Source organism: Panthera onca, chromosome C1, assembly GCF_046562875.1.
Source record: "Panthera onca isolate mPanOnc1 chromosome C1, mPanOnc1 haplotype 2, whole genome shotgun sequence".
NCBI classification, from domain to species: Eukaryota; Metazoa; Chordata; class Mammalia; order Carnivora; family Felidae; genus Panthera; species Panthera onca.
Genome location: NC_138346.1, coordinates 51,089,198 through 51,105,088, shown reverse-complemented (window position 1 = coordinate 51,105,088; position 15,891 = coordinate 51,089,198). Strand labels below are relative to the sequence as shown.

General features: G+C 33.8%; 1 protein-coding gene across 4 annotated transcripts in view; it reads right to left on the bottom strand.

Moving 5' to 3' along the window:
* Positions 1 to 15,891, bottom strand: part of NCKAP1 (NCK associated protein 1) — a 108,779-nt gene that overhangs the window by 80,624 nt on the left and 12,264 nt on the right. For 2 of the 4 annotated variants that reach the window (XM_078451119.1, XM_078451120.1), the window contains exons 2-3: positions 10,858 to 10,875; positions 9,693 to 9,803 (exon numbers count right to left, since the gene is read on the bottom strand). In XM_078451119.1, coding sequence (XP_078307245.1) covers positions 9,693 to 9,803; positions 10,858 to 10,875 — 129 coding nt within the window. The remainder of the gene's footprint in view (positions 1 to 9,692; positions 9,804 to 10,857; positions 10,876 to 15,891) is intronic. The other 2 variants (XM_078451123.2, XM_078451122.1) reach the window with 1 other exon arrangement.

Sequence of the window (15,891 nt, the reverse complement as noted above, 5' to 3'; positions counted from 1 at the left end):
TATTATTCATTTAGTCAACAAACATCCCAACCTATTATATTATCAGGCATCATGAGAGGAGCTGGGGATAAAACTGTGAATAAAATGATGACCTTGCCTCTAAAAGAGTATATAGTCTACTGAAGGATGTACATGTCAGTATGCAGGTAACTCTCACCTTTTTTTTTTTAAGGTAAATATCCAGTTTTAAAAGCTGGTTACACCACAATTAACTTCTAGGTGCAAGGTTCAAAAATGGTGAAACACTATAATTCTTATAATACAAGACAAAGACCCTCACCAACTAGTAATAACATGAAAGAAGTTTAAAGCACACACACACATTCCTCCCCCTTCCCAGTTTGAGAAAGACCACAAGAATGGTCAGAGCTTCTAAAGGTAGTGAGGATGGTGAGGAAGATGGGGAAAGTTAAAGGATACCCTAAAATAAAGAGGGCTCCCAGGGATTATTTTTCTTACATATTGACAGTGTGGTGGCTCATGTTAAATTTCCTCAATTTGCAGGCCTGTAAAGAGGAATAAAGTTTATGCTTAAACTCTCTTGGCTTCTTCCTGACCTTTTTGTTTATATGTTGTTCTTGGGAGATTTGGAAACAAGGTAAACTGGCATCTATGAATAACTCCCACTTAAGACCTGTAATACCCTCCTAATACCTTACACCCTCATCAATTCTTGGAACTCAGAAGCACCTCCGATCCATTTACCCTACCATTTTTTTTCCTGTCACTTGCCTTCTCATGCCATAATACCTTTTTTAACCATTTTAAGACTGAGTGGCCCATCACTGGATTACTCCCTTATCTCTTTCTCCATCATGACTGCCTGATAAAACCCACAATAAGAGAAAGCATATAGATATGCTGACTTGATCTCAACCTGAATTCATGACCATAAACCATAACTGAGTAGCAACACGACACCATTTTCACTGCCAATTTTTACTGTCAATTCATTCTCTCATTCTCAATGATTATGCCATTCCTCCTCTCTCTTAAAACACTCAATAATTCCATTTCAACTTCTGTTTCATGTTAGCCTGTGCTCTAGACTTAATACGTATACTTAGCTACTCAAAATCTCCACTCAGATTTCTAATATTTAGACATATTTAACATATCTAATATTGAGTTGTTGAGTACTATCCCTTTTATGCCCGCGCCCACCCCAAACCTGTTCATCTTGGGTTCTTACCCAAGTAAATCTTGAGATCTGTTCAAGCCAAAATGTTGGGGTCATCTCTCATAGTCTCATGTACCCCATACCAATGGATCAGCAAATTACTATAGACTCTATTTTCAAAATACATTTTCAGAATCTGAACATTTCATGGCTGTCTTCAAAGTAATTCAGAATCTGAACATTTCTCACCTCTACCATTCTGGCCCAAGCCACTATCAGCTCTAATCTCAATGACTGCAAATATCCTTCTCCTCAGTATGGCATTCCCTGGTCACCTTAAGTAAGTATCTCCCCACTATCACTCTGTTTTGTTCTTTTTAAAACTCATCTCTACCTGATATTACATTCATATTCTTTTTTTGTCTATCTTTATCCAATAGAACGTAAGCTCTACAAGAACTGTAATTTAATCTAGTTATTCACTGCTGGATCCCCTCTCCCATAACAGGACTATGCAGATAGCACTCAACAAATGTTTTAAATAAGTGAATGAATGATAAATGGAGGGAACTATTCATGCAGCACTTAACCTAACTTGAAAGGGCTAAAGAAAGTTTCTCTGAAATGGTGACATCCGAGGATAAACCCAAAAGGCAAGTAGAAGTTAGCCTAATGAAAGAATATGGGAGGCAAGTATTTTTCCATATAGTGAAAACAGCATAAACAAAGACCTCAAGGCTAAGGAAAGCATGGCCAATTTGTGCCATGAAAGTATACACATACTCTCCAAAAATAAAATACTCCTTAAAAAATAAGCACTTAGGGGCGTCTGGGTGGCTCAGTCAGTTAAGTGTCTGACTTTGGCTCAGGTCATGATCCCACGGTCCATGAGTTTGAGCCCCATGTTGGGCTCTGTGCTGACAGCTCAGAGCCTGCAGCCTGCTTCAGATTCTGTGTCTCCCTCTCTGTCTGCCCCTTCCCTGCTTGCACTCAGTCGGTGTCTCTCTCTCTCTTTCTCTCTCTCTCAAAAATAAACATTGGGGCGCCTGGATGGCTCAGTCGGTTGGGCGCCCGATTTCGGCTCAGGTCATATTCTCATGGTTCATGGTTTGAGCCCCACGTCAGGCTCTGTGCTGAAAGCTCAGAGCCTGGAGCCTGCTTCCGATTCTGTGTCTCCCTTTCTCTGGCCCTCCCCCGCTCACACTCTGTCTCATTCTCTGTCTCAAAAATAAACAAACATTAAAAAAATGTTGTTTAAAATAATAAATAAATGAACATTTTTTAAAAAGCACTTAAATATATTTTCCCATGTTCTGCATTCTATCTAACACTACACAGAGGACTAACATCGTATACTATTCTATTTATTTTTGGCTAAAGACCATTAGTATACATATTTAAAACATTTTTAGCCCAAGATGACTGCTAGGAAGAAGAATAAAGAAGAATAAGTGTTTTTGCAACATCTCTTATTTACTCCACTATAGTTTCTTTTGTCGCCTTTTATTCTGCATCTTAGCAAAAATTTTTTGATCTGACAAAAGGTAAGACCAGGGCAGCCATGATAAACAGAAAGAAACCATACTAACGGTGCTCAAAGGGTACCAGGCTAAAGTAGCTAAAGCTCCCTTCAGACAAATAACCAAGAAAATAAAAATTAAAGATCAACAAGTGATTACATATTGGTAATATCCTTTGTTATTAGGAAGGGCATCATAACCAACATTGCAGCCAAAGGGACAGTTTGGAAGATAGCTAAAAAACTATCACTAAGGGCAAGATATAACTAAGAAATTTGAGGAAAATAGAAAGATGATTGCAAATGCCAGGAATGCATCTCCTTGGGGAAAACCCCAGTATAATGCTCATTAGCAGTCTCATTTGCAGGAAAACAGAGAGCATCAATGAGCTGAAGAGGTTATGATTAGAGTTTAGTATAATTAGAATATATAGTACACAAAATTCACAAAATAAAGTGATTTCAAAGCACATGTGTTTTGGGATCATAGGAATCAACCCTGAGAATACAATGAAAGCCAAAAAATACACTCACATTCAAATTCTGTACACAGTATCAGGGGATTCCCAAATTCTGTGAAAACTCCATATAAAAGCCCAGGTAAAAACCATTATACTTGGGACAACAAAGAGAAGATGTCCCAAGATGAAAGCTTTGCAACAGACATAAGCAAACTGTCCACAGAGGAGTTAGAAGACAGCAAGTTATAGAAGAGTGGGCTCCATACAAAAAGGAAAGCTTACATAGGTGATATGATTATTAGGATGGATAAATTTTAAGAATTCTATCAAGGCACATAACTGTAAGTCCAGAAATCATGATATACCTATGAAACAAATTTAACTACAAAATAATTCTGGATGAAAGAATCCATTTTACTTTAATGCTAAATATACTATAGATATACACATAAATAAATTATTTTAAGTCCAATGTGACAATGGAATGAAGAATACAAACTAAGCACTCAGGTCTTTACTAGTTGCTAATTTTTGGAATCAGCACAGAAATCAGTCTCAGAACATTTTATGGTTTCATAAACAAAAGAAAGCACTAACAATTTGGACAGTATCAAAGTATAAATGACCAAGAGTGAGGGCATAAAAACAGAGAACTGTACTATGTGAAGTTCAAAAAGGAAGTAACCAATGATCCAAAAATAGTAACAACAAAACTATCAAATATCAAGAAGAAGGGAGAGTAAGTAAGGAGCAAGAAATCGAATGAGCTCAATTATCATCTTCTGTAGAAGAGAATTTATAATAGGCATTGTCTAACACTGGCAAATGAATTTATAAAAGAACAAGCATATTCCTTATAAGACGTTCCTTCTGAGAAATATGACTAGGGTGGGAAATAGTGGATAGGAGATATACCCACTTTTCATCTCAAATTCTTCTCAAACTATTTGGCTCATTACCATGAATTTATGTTATTTAGGTATAAACTAAAAGGAAATTTAAACCAGTTTAGGTAGGTCATTAGTGCTAATGCAATTCCCTGCCAGCACTTAACCTATTTCAAATACTTTTCAAATATATCAAAGCATGGCTTACTTGTGTCTTTAATGAGGGGTTCATTCTTCTATTTATTCTGTTTATTCAAGTTAGAATTAAAGACTATTACATGTAGAAGAGATATTAAATGAATATTGATGATACCTTTTTAAAAGAATAGACACTTTAGTTCTCATTGTATTAAAATTCTTTCAATTTTGGCACAGTTTACTTGGTCAAAACCAAATATTTAAGTTTACATTAGGGTATTTATAAGATATACAGAGAGACATATTGACTAATGACAAAATATATCCTCCAAATCTTGTTATATTATCTTATTATATGATAATTCCTTTTAAAACCAAAGCATTTCTTGCTGGCCTACTACATCCTAGTCAACAGAATTCAAAGATGAGTGCTTAGGGCAGGAAAACAGAGATGGGAGTTACCACAAAGAAACAGATTAGTGTTCTGTTTGGCCTCTCTTGTGTGGGGAATGGGGAGTGGCAATAGGAGGAGAGACTGGAATGGCAAGAAAAGCAGTGTTTGGATTATCACAGCATTTGTCCCAGCAGGAGACGCGGACCTGAAGGGGATAAATTCAAGACATTATTGAAACTGACAAGTATTAAAAATGATGAGCTCTAAATCACCAACTTGACATTTTATAAAAGCCAAAGGGGAATCTAAAAATTCTAGTTTAGATAACCAAGTGGAAGATGATGGCTCAAGGCAGAAAACATAGAAGAGAAACAAAATGGGGAATAATCATGTGTTCAATACTGGATACAAAGTTTGCTATTATTTAACTTGTGCAGCTGTCCAAAGGGTAGCTGGAATCAGACCTAGAATTTCAGAACCCAGAAAACAGAAGAGTAGATTACTTAGTTGAAGCAATGGAAGAGAAAGTTTTCATACATATATACTGCTGGGGGTGGGGTGGGAAGGAGTCATTTAGAATTACCCACATTTAAAGGGCAGCTAGAAGAAAAGCCAGTGAAGCAGACCAAAAAGTCAGAGGGGTAATATAAATAACAGCTTCCATTTTTCAAAAGCAATTTGTCACACAAATCTGTGAAGTACTGTAGGAGATATTAAACTGCTTCTTGAGATTGGTATTATCATCATTTTAGAGAGAATAACAAAGAGGCTTTAAGATGTGAAATACCTTACTCCAAATCATTCAGCTAATAAGCGGAAAGACCAGAACTCAAATTCTGTTTCACTGACTCTAAAGTCCATCCTCGTAACCAGTATACTACCACATCATAACGGAAGCCAAGACAAGACAAGCTAGAAACAAGTAAATTTCCTCACCTCTTCCTTCTACTAACTAAATCACACTGCATGTGTCAGGGTTTCCCTACACCTGTCCTCAAGTCCACCAGCCCACTCCCAAAACACATTTATGTTTTTAAGAAGCTGGGACTCATCTTATTCCAGTTTACTCTCAATAGTATCATTAATGAGATGTATCTGTGTAGCTCCACTAAAAAGGATAGTTAATTTTTAGCTAACAACATAATGAAGTTAAAAATTTATTGGTAAGTTTGAGTTCTGACATAAATTTTAAATAATGATTGAATAAAAGAAATCTTATTCACTCATTCAAACATTTATTTACTGTCTCTTATGTACCAAGCACTAGGGATAAAAAGTTATTTAAAAACAGATTCTAATGCTGTCTCACAACCAACATTAGAGTTGCTTTATTTTGTCTTTACTTGAGTAACCTTGCAAGCTACTTAAAATATTTAATTTAATACATAATATCCTGTAATACTGTGTTCCTTAAGAAAAAAGTTAACACTTATAACACAAAATATTCCTCTAAGTTTGAAAACTTAATTTTCATATTATTTCAATAATGGCCTGTTTCTCAATCTAGAATCCCTTATATTATTCTTGTGGCACTCTCCTCACTAACAAGGTCTTCACTCTTAGGGAATTAAGACTTAATTCAACATACACATATCATTTTGTCATTAATTTGGGAATCAAATCCAAAATTTTATACTAAAATGTAGGTAAGTAGGCAAATCCTATAATGACATTGTTGTGTCAGATATTTAAACTGTTTTAAAAAACAAACTAGCTTTTAGATGGAAATACAACACAAGAACAAAAGGGGTAAAATAAAGTTTGAAATATTTTAGGAAACATTTCATAAGAAATGTCTTAACATACATAAACATGATCATTTCCTTAAAATGCTCCTTAGAATTTCTTGGACAAAACAATTTCTACCTGTTAAAATATGGAATTTCTACTATTTTCTTTACCCAGGAAAGTAACAAATTTCCCTCTATATATTCAGAAGAAACTTCTGGGAAACCAATTTTACATCCACTTGCAGTCACCCTTTCAAAATACTAGAAGATTATCATGTTATAAATTAGACTATCTCTCTGCTCAGAAATGCTTTCCTTAACCTAAAAATAAATTTAAAAATCTATTAACTCTATTAAAATAGCCTGGCACATATTAGACACGTAGTAAGTGCTACTATAGTTACAAAACTTTTATTCATTTGAATTTTACTTAATCAGCCTACTTTGAAGCCTACGGGCACATTTAGTTCAACATCATGACTCAGGGAAACAAAACAAAACAAAACAAGACATCCTTTGGCCCAGACTTTCCTTAAATCCAGAACTGGAAGAGTCCAAAAGTTTCTAACTGGTCACAAAAGGGCCCGAACAAGACAGCAAAACTGACTCAACAGAACCCAATATCATCATTGCTGAGGCTATGTTAGGAACCAATCTGGCTGTATCTGTTAGCAGTGTCCTCCCTTTGTTAGAATACCAGATAACCAGGTTATCTATCAGCACACAGGTAGCCTTTTTGTAGGAATCTACTCTCAGAAACTTCAAAATAAAATTTGTGCTTAATTTTTCACCAAAACAGTATTTTTGTCTGCCTTTTCTAAAACTGGGGACAAGTTAGTGCTTACCAGGAATTCTCCCTGATTTCTGAGATAAAGTAAGCATGCTCTGTGATACATATTTATATAGTGACCCAAAGACCAGGAATAGGAAGGAAAAAAAAAAACAACCATGGTATCAATATATTTTTTTCAGTTTACTTAGCACCCAGAAATCTGCAAGTTTCCATCATTCCCAGATGCTACTGCCATTCCCAGTCCTGACACCTCCATTAACTACTTCTATGAAATTAAAAAATAATAACAAAATGGCACTCATTTGTCATTTCCTAACCCAAGTTGGCTAGGAACTTCTCACCAGGATTTATCAAAACTGAGATCATAAAACCTCATAAATACCCAGTATATAATACTTCAGTAGGCAAAAAACAATACAATAGCATTACATGAGATAGTTGTAAAGGCCGTATCACAAAACTGAGACTTTGCACAAAACAACCAAAGTAAATTCTACAAGCAGCATAATATCCAACAATATCCAACTGATTTTATAGGTTAAACAAAAAATTACCACATGACCCAGTAATTCTACTTCAAAGTATACATAAGTTCACACAAAAACTTTTACACAAATGTCATTGCAGCATTATTCATAATAGTAAGCAAAGTAGAAACAATCCAATCATCAATTGATGGATGGATAAATAAAATGTTATAGCCACAGAACGGAATTTTTTTGGCAATAAAAAGAAATGAAGTACTGATACATGCTACAACTTGGATAAACCTTGAAAACATTATGCTAACAGAAAAGCCAGTCACAAAAGACAATGTTATAGGATTCTATTTATATGAAATCTCCAAAACAAGCATACAGAAAGTAGATTAGTGTTCGCACAGGGATGGGGGATTAGCAGGTGTGAATGCTAATGGGTCTGGGGTTTCTTTTCGGGGTGATGAAAATGTTCTAAAATTGTGGAACTAGACACACAACTCTGTGGATGTACTAAAAACTCACTGAATTGTATACTTTAAATGAGTAAATTGTATATATGTGAATTGTACCTTAATAAAGCTATTACTTAAAAAAAACAACTTTGTGCTGCAAAAGTTGAGAAGGGAAGTACAAATTTAGAAAAAACAAGAAACAGCAGCATTATTATAAAGTTTACCCCACAAATCAAGGAGCAAAGACTCTTAATTTACTCTTTAACAAAATATGTTACTGTTATGAAAACTGTATTTAATCAGATCTTGCTAATTTTCTAAGAAAAGACCTCATATTTAGGAACTATGCTTATTCTCACATGGACATTTACACACACACACACACACACACACACACACACACACACACACAAATTAAACTTAAATGATTCTCTGAAGAGCTCATATCACAGAGATTTTATAAGCCAGGAGAAACAGAAGCGTATATGAAACTAAATGTAAAACGATTCTCATAAACCCTCTCTCATTCTGAGTATATTATTTCTCAGATAAGTCAGCTAATTAATGTCAATAACTAAAAAGAGTCTCCACACAAATAATACTGTTCTTAAAAAGTGTGTACTTTGAATCACCCATTTGTAATCAGGAACTAGTTGTCATACCTTAATATACCAATTACAAAACATATTCTATGAAACAAAGAAAGACCTCTATTAACCTGTACTCACAAGAAGAAACAGAGACTTTAACCAGACTTTATTACTTCTGACTGGTATTTTCCCTCTACATTAAAATATTTTTAAGTAAAGGTGATATCAGTAAGTTAAATATGAATCTTCAATAAAAATACAGGATTTAAGGAAACTAAAGGATGACAAAGTTTTTTAAACAGTTTCTCAAAAGTAGGAAGACCATATGTAAGAGGAAATTTCCATACAAAGTTTGTACATAAAGAAAAAGAGAGCAAAGATTGTAACACAAGACTACCAAAGAAAAATATTTAAAAAGAGAAGACATGTAGAAAGATTCCAACAACAAAATTTATATGGAAAGAACATGGTAAAATAAAAATTAGCTCTAGTTTTCTAAAATTCGTTTTTATAGAAATTATTATAAAGAACTACCAAAGGATTATGTAAACATATCGGGATTATGTAAACTCTGAATATGATTATATTTTGATATACTAAGAAAAACTACCCCATCTGAAGAAAGTAATATGGAAAAATAAAGATCCTACAACATCACCTAGTTATATTATTTTTCAGAAAGTTTTCTCAAACATAAAAATATTAAAGAAACATATATTTTATAACTAAACATAGCTAATTACTAAAAACAATATAAGCTCTATGACACTTACTAATTTCAAAATAGTGTATGATTATTAGGAAAAACTCCCCAACTAGTCATGCAAATATCTGGAACATAAACATATCTATTACCTTACTTTCTGTTGCAACTTGAAAGTGAAGAAGTATGTAAGAAATTAACATCTTATGTTTTGTATGATAAAACGGTGACATACTTCAGTCATTTTTCCCAGTTTTAAAGATAAGAATAGTGTCTGTGTCTCTAAAAGTCATTCATCAATGTACATAATTGGTATACCAAAATATAAAGAGTTAGACAAATAAGAACTATTTCAAGTATTAATCTAACCATTACTTTCCCTACTGATGGTTAAAATCAAGTAGCACAAAAATTTCTATGACTTACATTGTTGTTGCGAGTTTCTACGGCAGGGAACTTTCTGACTATGAATTTCACAGCAGATTCCAGATTTTTGTCAATAAGGTAGGATGGTTTTGCCTTGGGATCTCCACATGCCTATAAAACAACAGTAATAAAAAAGTGAAATGCATCCTTGTTCTAAAACCAACTAATAGCAAATCTGTAATCAGAAATTAGAGATATTTATTGTTTTTGGTGAGCAGGTGATAAAATGAATAGGCAAAGTGCAGGGATTGTCACAGCTGAAATATGCAATGGGAGACAGTACAGAGATGTTCTTCTACTGAAAAAAAATGCATGGAAAGTTTCAAAGCAGTTAGCGCAGAACAGCAGTGAAGAAAAAAGCTCAAACCTAAAGAAAAAAAGAAAAAGAAAAAAAAAAGTCTTGGTTTGAGGTAGAATTGTATTCATCTGAAGCTAATAAATTATTACAAAATTAAATATTCAGAAGAGTACTGGAAATGTTTCTTTCTAAGTGTTATAAAATAAAAGCTTATGTTTAAATGTCTTTTCCAAAATGTTTTCCTCATTCATTTTAAACATTTTAATACAAGAGCCCTAGTTCAAAAGAACTGGAAGCTGCTAAATTGTCTTTATAGTACTCAAGTGTGTAACCTGTTCCTCTGAACACCTGAGTTACAACAGTATTTTTCCATCATACCGGCAGCACGTCAAACAATGAATCTGTATCTGTTCTAGATCTCATAAGCACAGAATAAATGGGAATGTTTACATTTTGACCACATCAGCCATATAGCATTCTCTGTAGTAAACTGTAAAGCATTATACAAATGTAAGCATTAGAAAGAACTTTTTATCTGAACTATTAGCAATACAGAATATAATCAGTACTATTCAGTGGTTCGTTATGCGACATTTAACTAACTGCTTGCTAGTGAGATGTTATTTCTTAGGGAATTAAACTATAACATTGCTATTTAACTTCTCATTGCATTTTTTTTAATGTGTCCTTTGAAAAGTTTTATCTCTCTACTATGTGTGAGGAAATATCATATTGCAATTTAATGTTTTTTTTTTTTTCATCTTTTACTATGGCTATGTTGTGAATTGCAGAAAGAGAAGTTATGAAACATGAAACTGATCTGAAAGCGGGCAAGCGGGCAAAGGGAAGGTGAAAAGCTTTGCAAACCTTCCAAACTTGTCCTTGCTGGGGAAGCATTGTAATAAAAAGAGAGAAAATTACGTGTAAACAATGATTGTCAAACTATGACATACGTTTCAGTAGAGAACTTATGCACCGCAGACTATGAATAACAAAACAAGATTAGAACTATATGGTGCTACAATTTTAAAGGTATTCTAAGTAGCGAGTTTAGTATACAATAGATTTTATAGAGTTTACACTATTCATATATATTTAAATACTACTGTGTAAGTGTACAACCATGTCAGTTTCTTGGTGCTCTTTCTAAATCAACTTAAAATAATACTAGAAGGAAAAACGAAGACTACATGCAACTATAAAAACAGGAGCAAAACCGTCAGTGAAATTTTACATACCTTAAAAAGAAACGGTAGCCAAGAATAAAAGTAAATTGTTATTGGATGACTTTTGCACTTCAGCCCAAATTGAAACTATTTTTCAAAAATCACCTAACTCCCTTCCAAGTCAAAGTATAAAAATCAATGCAAACATTCCTGTATTTTCCAAATGGAAATAGGAATGCATTAAGAATGCTCTTAATTCTCAAACGTAAGTAGATAAAGCAAAATTAATTTAAGAAATTTAGAACTTCATAATCCTTCACGAGATTGACACAAGGCAACTATGCAAATTCTGTTTCAACATCATAAATACTAAAATATATCTGACTTTTCTTCAGAGTAGACCATCATTTATTGCACATAAACTAATTTGCTAATTAGTCCACCTCCCCAAAAATATTATGCTATATAATAATAACTAAGAACCACATACTAAAATTCTGTCCAAACAGAAATACCTAGATTAGCATTTCCTTACACCAATGATACAATGAAAATCAAGTTTCCTAAATATTGCCTGAGGTGGTGCAGAATCCTAAAGTGATTCCAAATTACATTCAGTTTATTTTTTTATTACATTCAGTTTTTCAATGAAATGTTTTATCCTCCATATTCTAATATTTAAAAATTTAACTATCCATTCTAACAATATTAGTGACTATCTAATAACAAAAATACGATAGACTACTATACCCATTTCCCATGAGCACAAATTCTACTGTATAAGAATTTAATCAAGTATCTGAAAACTAACATATATGTATGCTCACATATATACGTGCTCAGGTGAGCATGTACATATAAGAGGAACTCTTCCTTCTCTCTCTAAAAACTAAAAGAATGGAATTTCATTTCAATGGAAAAATAAATGGTTGTATAATCTTTCCTTGGAATTGATTTCCCTATTTCCACCCTGCTCAATGAGCCATAGCTAAACATACGATAGCGGGAGACAGAACACAGACTCTAAAACTTACTGGGTTTTAATCTTCACCACTTACAATCCACAGGACTTGAATATATTACAAAATATCTCCTAGTCTCAGTTTCTTCATGTTTAAATGAGGAAGTTAGTACTTACCTCATACATTCATTATGAGGATTATAAAAGAGATAAACTGTGTACAATATTTAGCTGAAGGACTGACACATAAGTGCTCTAAAATGCTCTAAAAATGCTCATTGTTGTCAATAACAGCTACAATAATTATAATTACTCAAGTAAAAGTCTCATGAATAGTAATTGCAAAACAGTATTTATCATAGTATATGGAACTAGAAATAATGACTACAATTCCCTCTTCTAATCACATATTTCCTTCATTTGCCCTACATCTACCAAATTTGTTGCACTTTTACAGTTTAACCTAATAGTTAAGAACATGATTTCCAAGATATTCAAATCCTAGCTCCATCACTTCCTAGCTGCATAACCATAAGCAAGTGATTTTACTCCTCTATGCCTCAGTTTTTCCATCTGTTACATAAGTTGATAATAAATACAATTTACCCTATAAGGTCTTTAGCCCCATTACATGAATATCTGTGTGTGTATGTGTGTGTGCATGCATGCAATTTACAGATAGTTAGCATACCACGAGCACTCAGAAATGCCAATAAAAAATACAGGGTTCATAGGTACTATACAAAAGTACTAGACCTTATTTTATTTTTTCTGAAATCAACCTGCTTGATTTATTTAAATACCAACAGAGACACTGTGTAAGGAAAACTCAAGCAAAGAAAAAAAAAGTACAAGAAAAAAACAATGACCTGACTAAAAGCTAACATCTAAGTAAATAAATACATCTAACAAAAAGCCGTACTTAATTCAGTTAAAAAGGATTTCCTACTGGGGTGCCTAGATGGCTCAGTCAGTTAAGCATCTGACTTTGGCTCAGGTCATGATCTCACGGTTCATAAGTTCGAGCCCTGCATTGGGCTCTCTGCTGTCAGCACGGAGACTGCTTCAGATCCTCTGTCTCCCTCCCCCATTCACTCTCTCTCTCTCTCTCTCTCTCAAAAATGAAGATTTTTTAAAAAAGGATTTCCTACTTGGGCGCCTGGATGGCTCAGTTGGTTAAGCGACGGACTTCTGCTGAAGTCATGATCTCGTGATTCCTAAGGTTCAAGTCCCACATCAGGCTCTGTGCTGACAGCATGAAGCCTGCTTGGGATTCTCTCTCTGCTCCTCCCCTGCTTGCCTGCTCTTTCTCAAAATAAATAAACATTAAAAAAGAGGGGGGGGGAGGGGGATTTCCTACTATACCAAAACAGTATAGCAAAATTCCAAGTAACCAGCTGTCTCAGTTTATAAAAATTAATCTTCTTCTTCCCTACCCTAACTCAGCACATTTCATTTTCAGGATATGCAGGACAAAGATATCATAAAATAACAACCTGTATTTCAAAAACACTGTCTGCAGTTGGTACCTATGAAACTCTACCTCATCCTACAACTACAATATTACACAAAATTAATCTTTCACTCTCAAAAGTATCATCCTTTGAAGTGGCACATTTAAGAAAATGACATATACTACTGTACTTAGTTATTAACACATTTTACAGTAATACATATCAAAAAGGCTTACCATAAAGACTGAATCAAAAGATTTAACAAATTACCAATTAAATTAAACTTTTGAATAAAACTTTTGAATACTTCTACCATGCCACACACACCAAAAAAGAAAAAGAAAGAAGGAAAAGGTGAGTACAGGGCAAAATTGCATCTAAATAACTGAACTTATAGCCCTACTGAAAAAAAATTTTTTTTTTTTTTTTTTTGCTTAATTGGCTAAAAGAGCTACTTCACTAGAGAAAAAAGGACACTATATCTGAACCACAGAATTTAAAAAAAAAAAAACCCCTCTCCAAAATCTTGTTTATCTTGACTTACCATGCTTTCATAATGCATAAAATACTGTAATTTAAAATTCCAGAAGATCTAAAGCAAATTTAAATATTTATATACTTAAACTTCCAGTTCTCACAATTGAAATTTTATTTTCTATGAATATTCTACCTATCTTTAAATTCAACAAGGTTATGACTATATAAATTTTTTTAAATATTTATTTTTGATAGAGAGAGACAGAGCACAAGTGGGGGAGGGGCAGAGAGAGAAGGAGACACAGAATCCAAAGGGAGCTCCAGGCACCGAGCTGTCAGCACAGAGCCCGATGCGGGGATCGAACTCACAAATTGCGAGATGATGACCTGACCCAAAGTCGGATGCTCAACCAACTGAGTCACCCAGGTGCCCCTTAGGTTTTTTGAATTTTTTTTTTATATTTTATTTAAGTTATGACTATACAATGTGACAGATAAAATTGCACTAGTGTTAAAGGGAATACTTAAATATAATAACCAAGAAATCTGTCTCTGAGTCAAAGAGCACAGCCCATATGACTTCCTGGCAAGTTGTTTAATCTCTGAACTTCAGTTCTATAATCCACAAATGAAGGGTACTAATACTACCTACTTAACAGGATAGATTGTACAGATTTTTAAAAGACAAACTGCAAATAAAGTGCTTATTCCAGTGCCTGGTACATAAGCACTTAATAATTAAGTTCTAAATAATCATCTTCTATTTTTTAAAATAAAACTTCCCAAAACACATCAATATTTATAGTGAGTTCCCAATTATCAAAGTTAAGATTTTCTATGTAACCAATTCTAGGTCAGTATTTCAATCGACATCTCCAAGTTCATTTTTTTCACAAAATACAAATATAATATTTATTACCAAAAATAAAGAACAAAGATGTTTTAGAAAACCATATAATATTTTACTCATGCCAAAAAGTAAACATCTTTCACTGGAAACCTCAAGACCAAACTTTATGTGATTTTAAAGTAAACCTTAAAACAAATATTTCTGCCAATCTACCACCAAAACCCCTTCCAAGTCCCTTCCTTAGGCTGTCACAACATAAGATTACATAACACAGATTAATTTTACGTGATTAGTGCTACATGTTTTTTCAAGAACTTATCATGTTAAAAAAATCAAATATAGATAGAAATAGTCCTCTATTCATAAGAGATTATGCGACAATCAAGAAAGCAGAAAACAGGGGCGCCTGGGTGGCTCAGTCAGTTAAGCATATGACTTTGGCTCAGGTCATGTTCTTGCAATTTGTGAGTTCAAGCCCCACATCGGGCTCCGTGCTAACAGCTCAAAGCCTGAAGCCTGCTTCAAATTCTATGTCTCCCTCTCTCTCTCTCTCTCTGCCCCCTCCCCCACTCACACTCTGTCTTTCTCTCAAATATGAATAAACATTAAAAAGTTTTTTTAAAAGAAAAAAGAAAACAACAACAAGGGTAGGGAATAAAGAGAACATTTACTGGGCACCTGTTGTGTGTAAAACATCTATACTTTAGAAAGTGTCTAACCCATCACTCAACGGAGAGGAAAGGAGCTTCAGAAAAATTAAGGTTTTACAACTATTAGCTGTTGAGGACCCAAAGATTCCAAAGCACTAAAAATGCTTAATTAAAAAAAATTTTAAAAAACACAAAAAGTAAAAAAACATGCCCCATTCTTTCACTACCTCAGCTGCTCAAAACTTTCACTGGAGTAATTACTATCAAAGGAAAAACCTGCTTAGTTCGATCAGTTTTATTTTTTAAGTCCTAGTCTATCTAAGTCAGCAGTAAAACACATTCC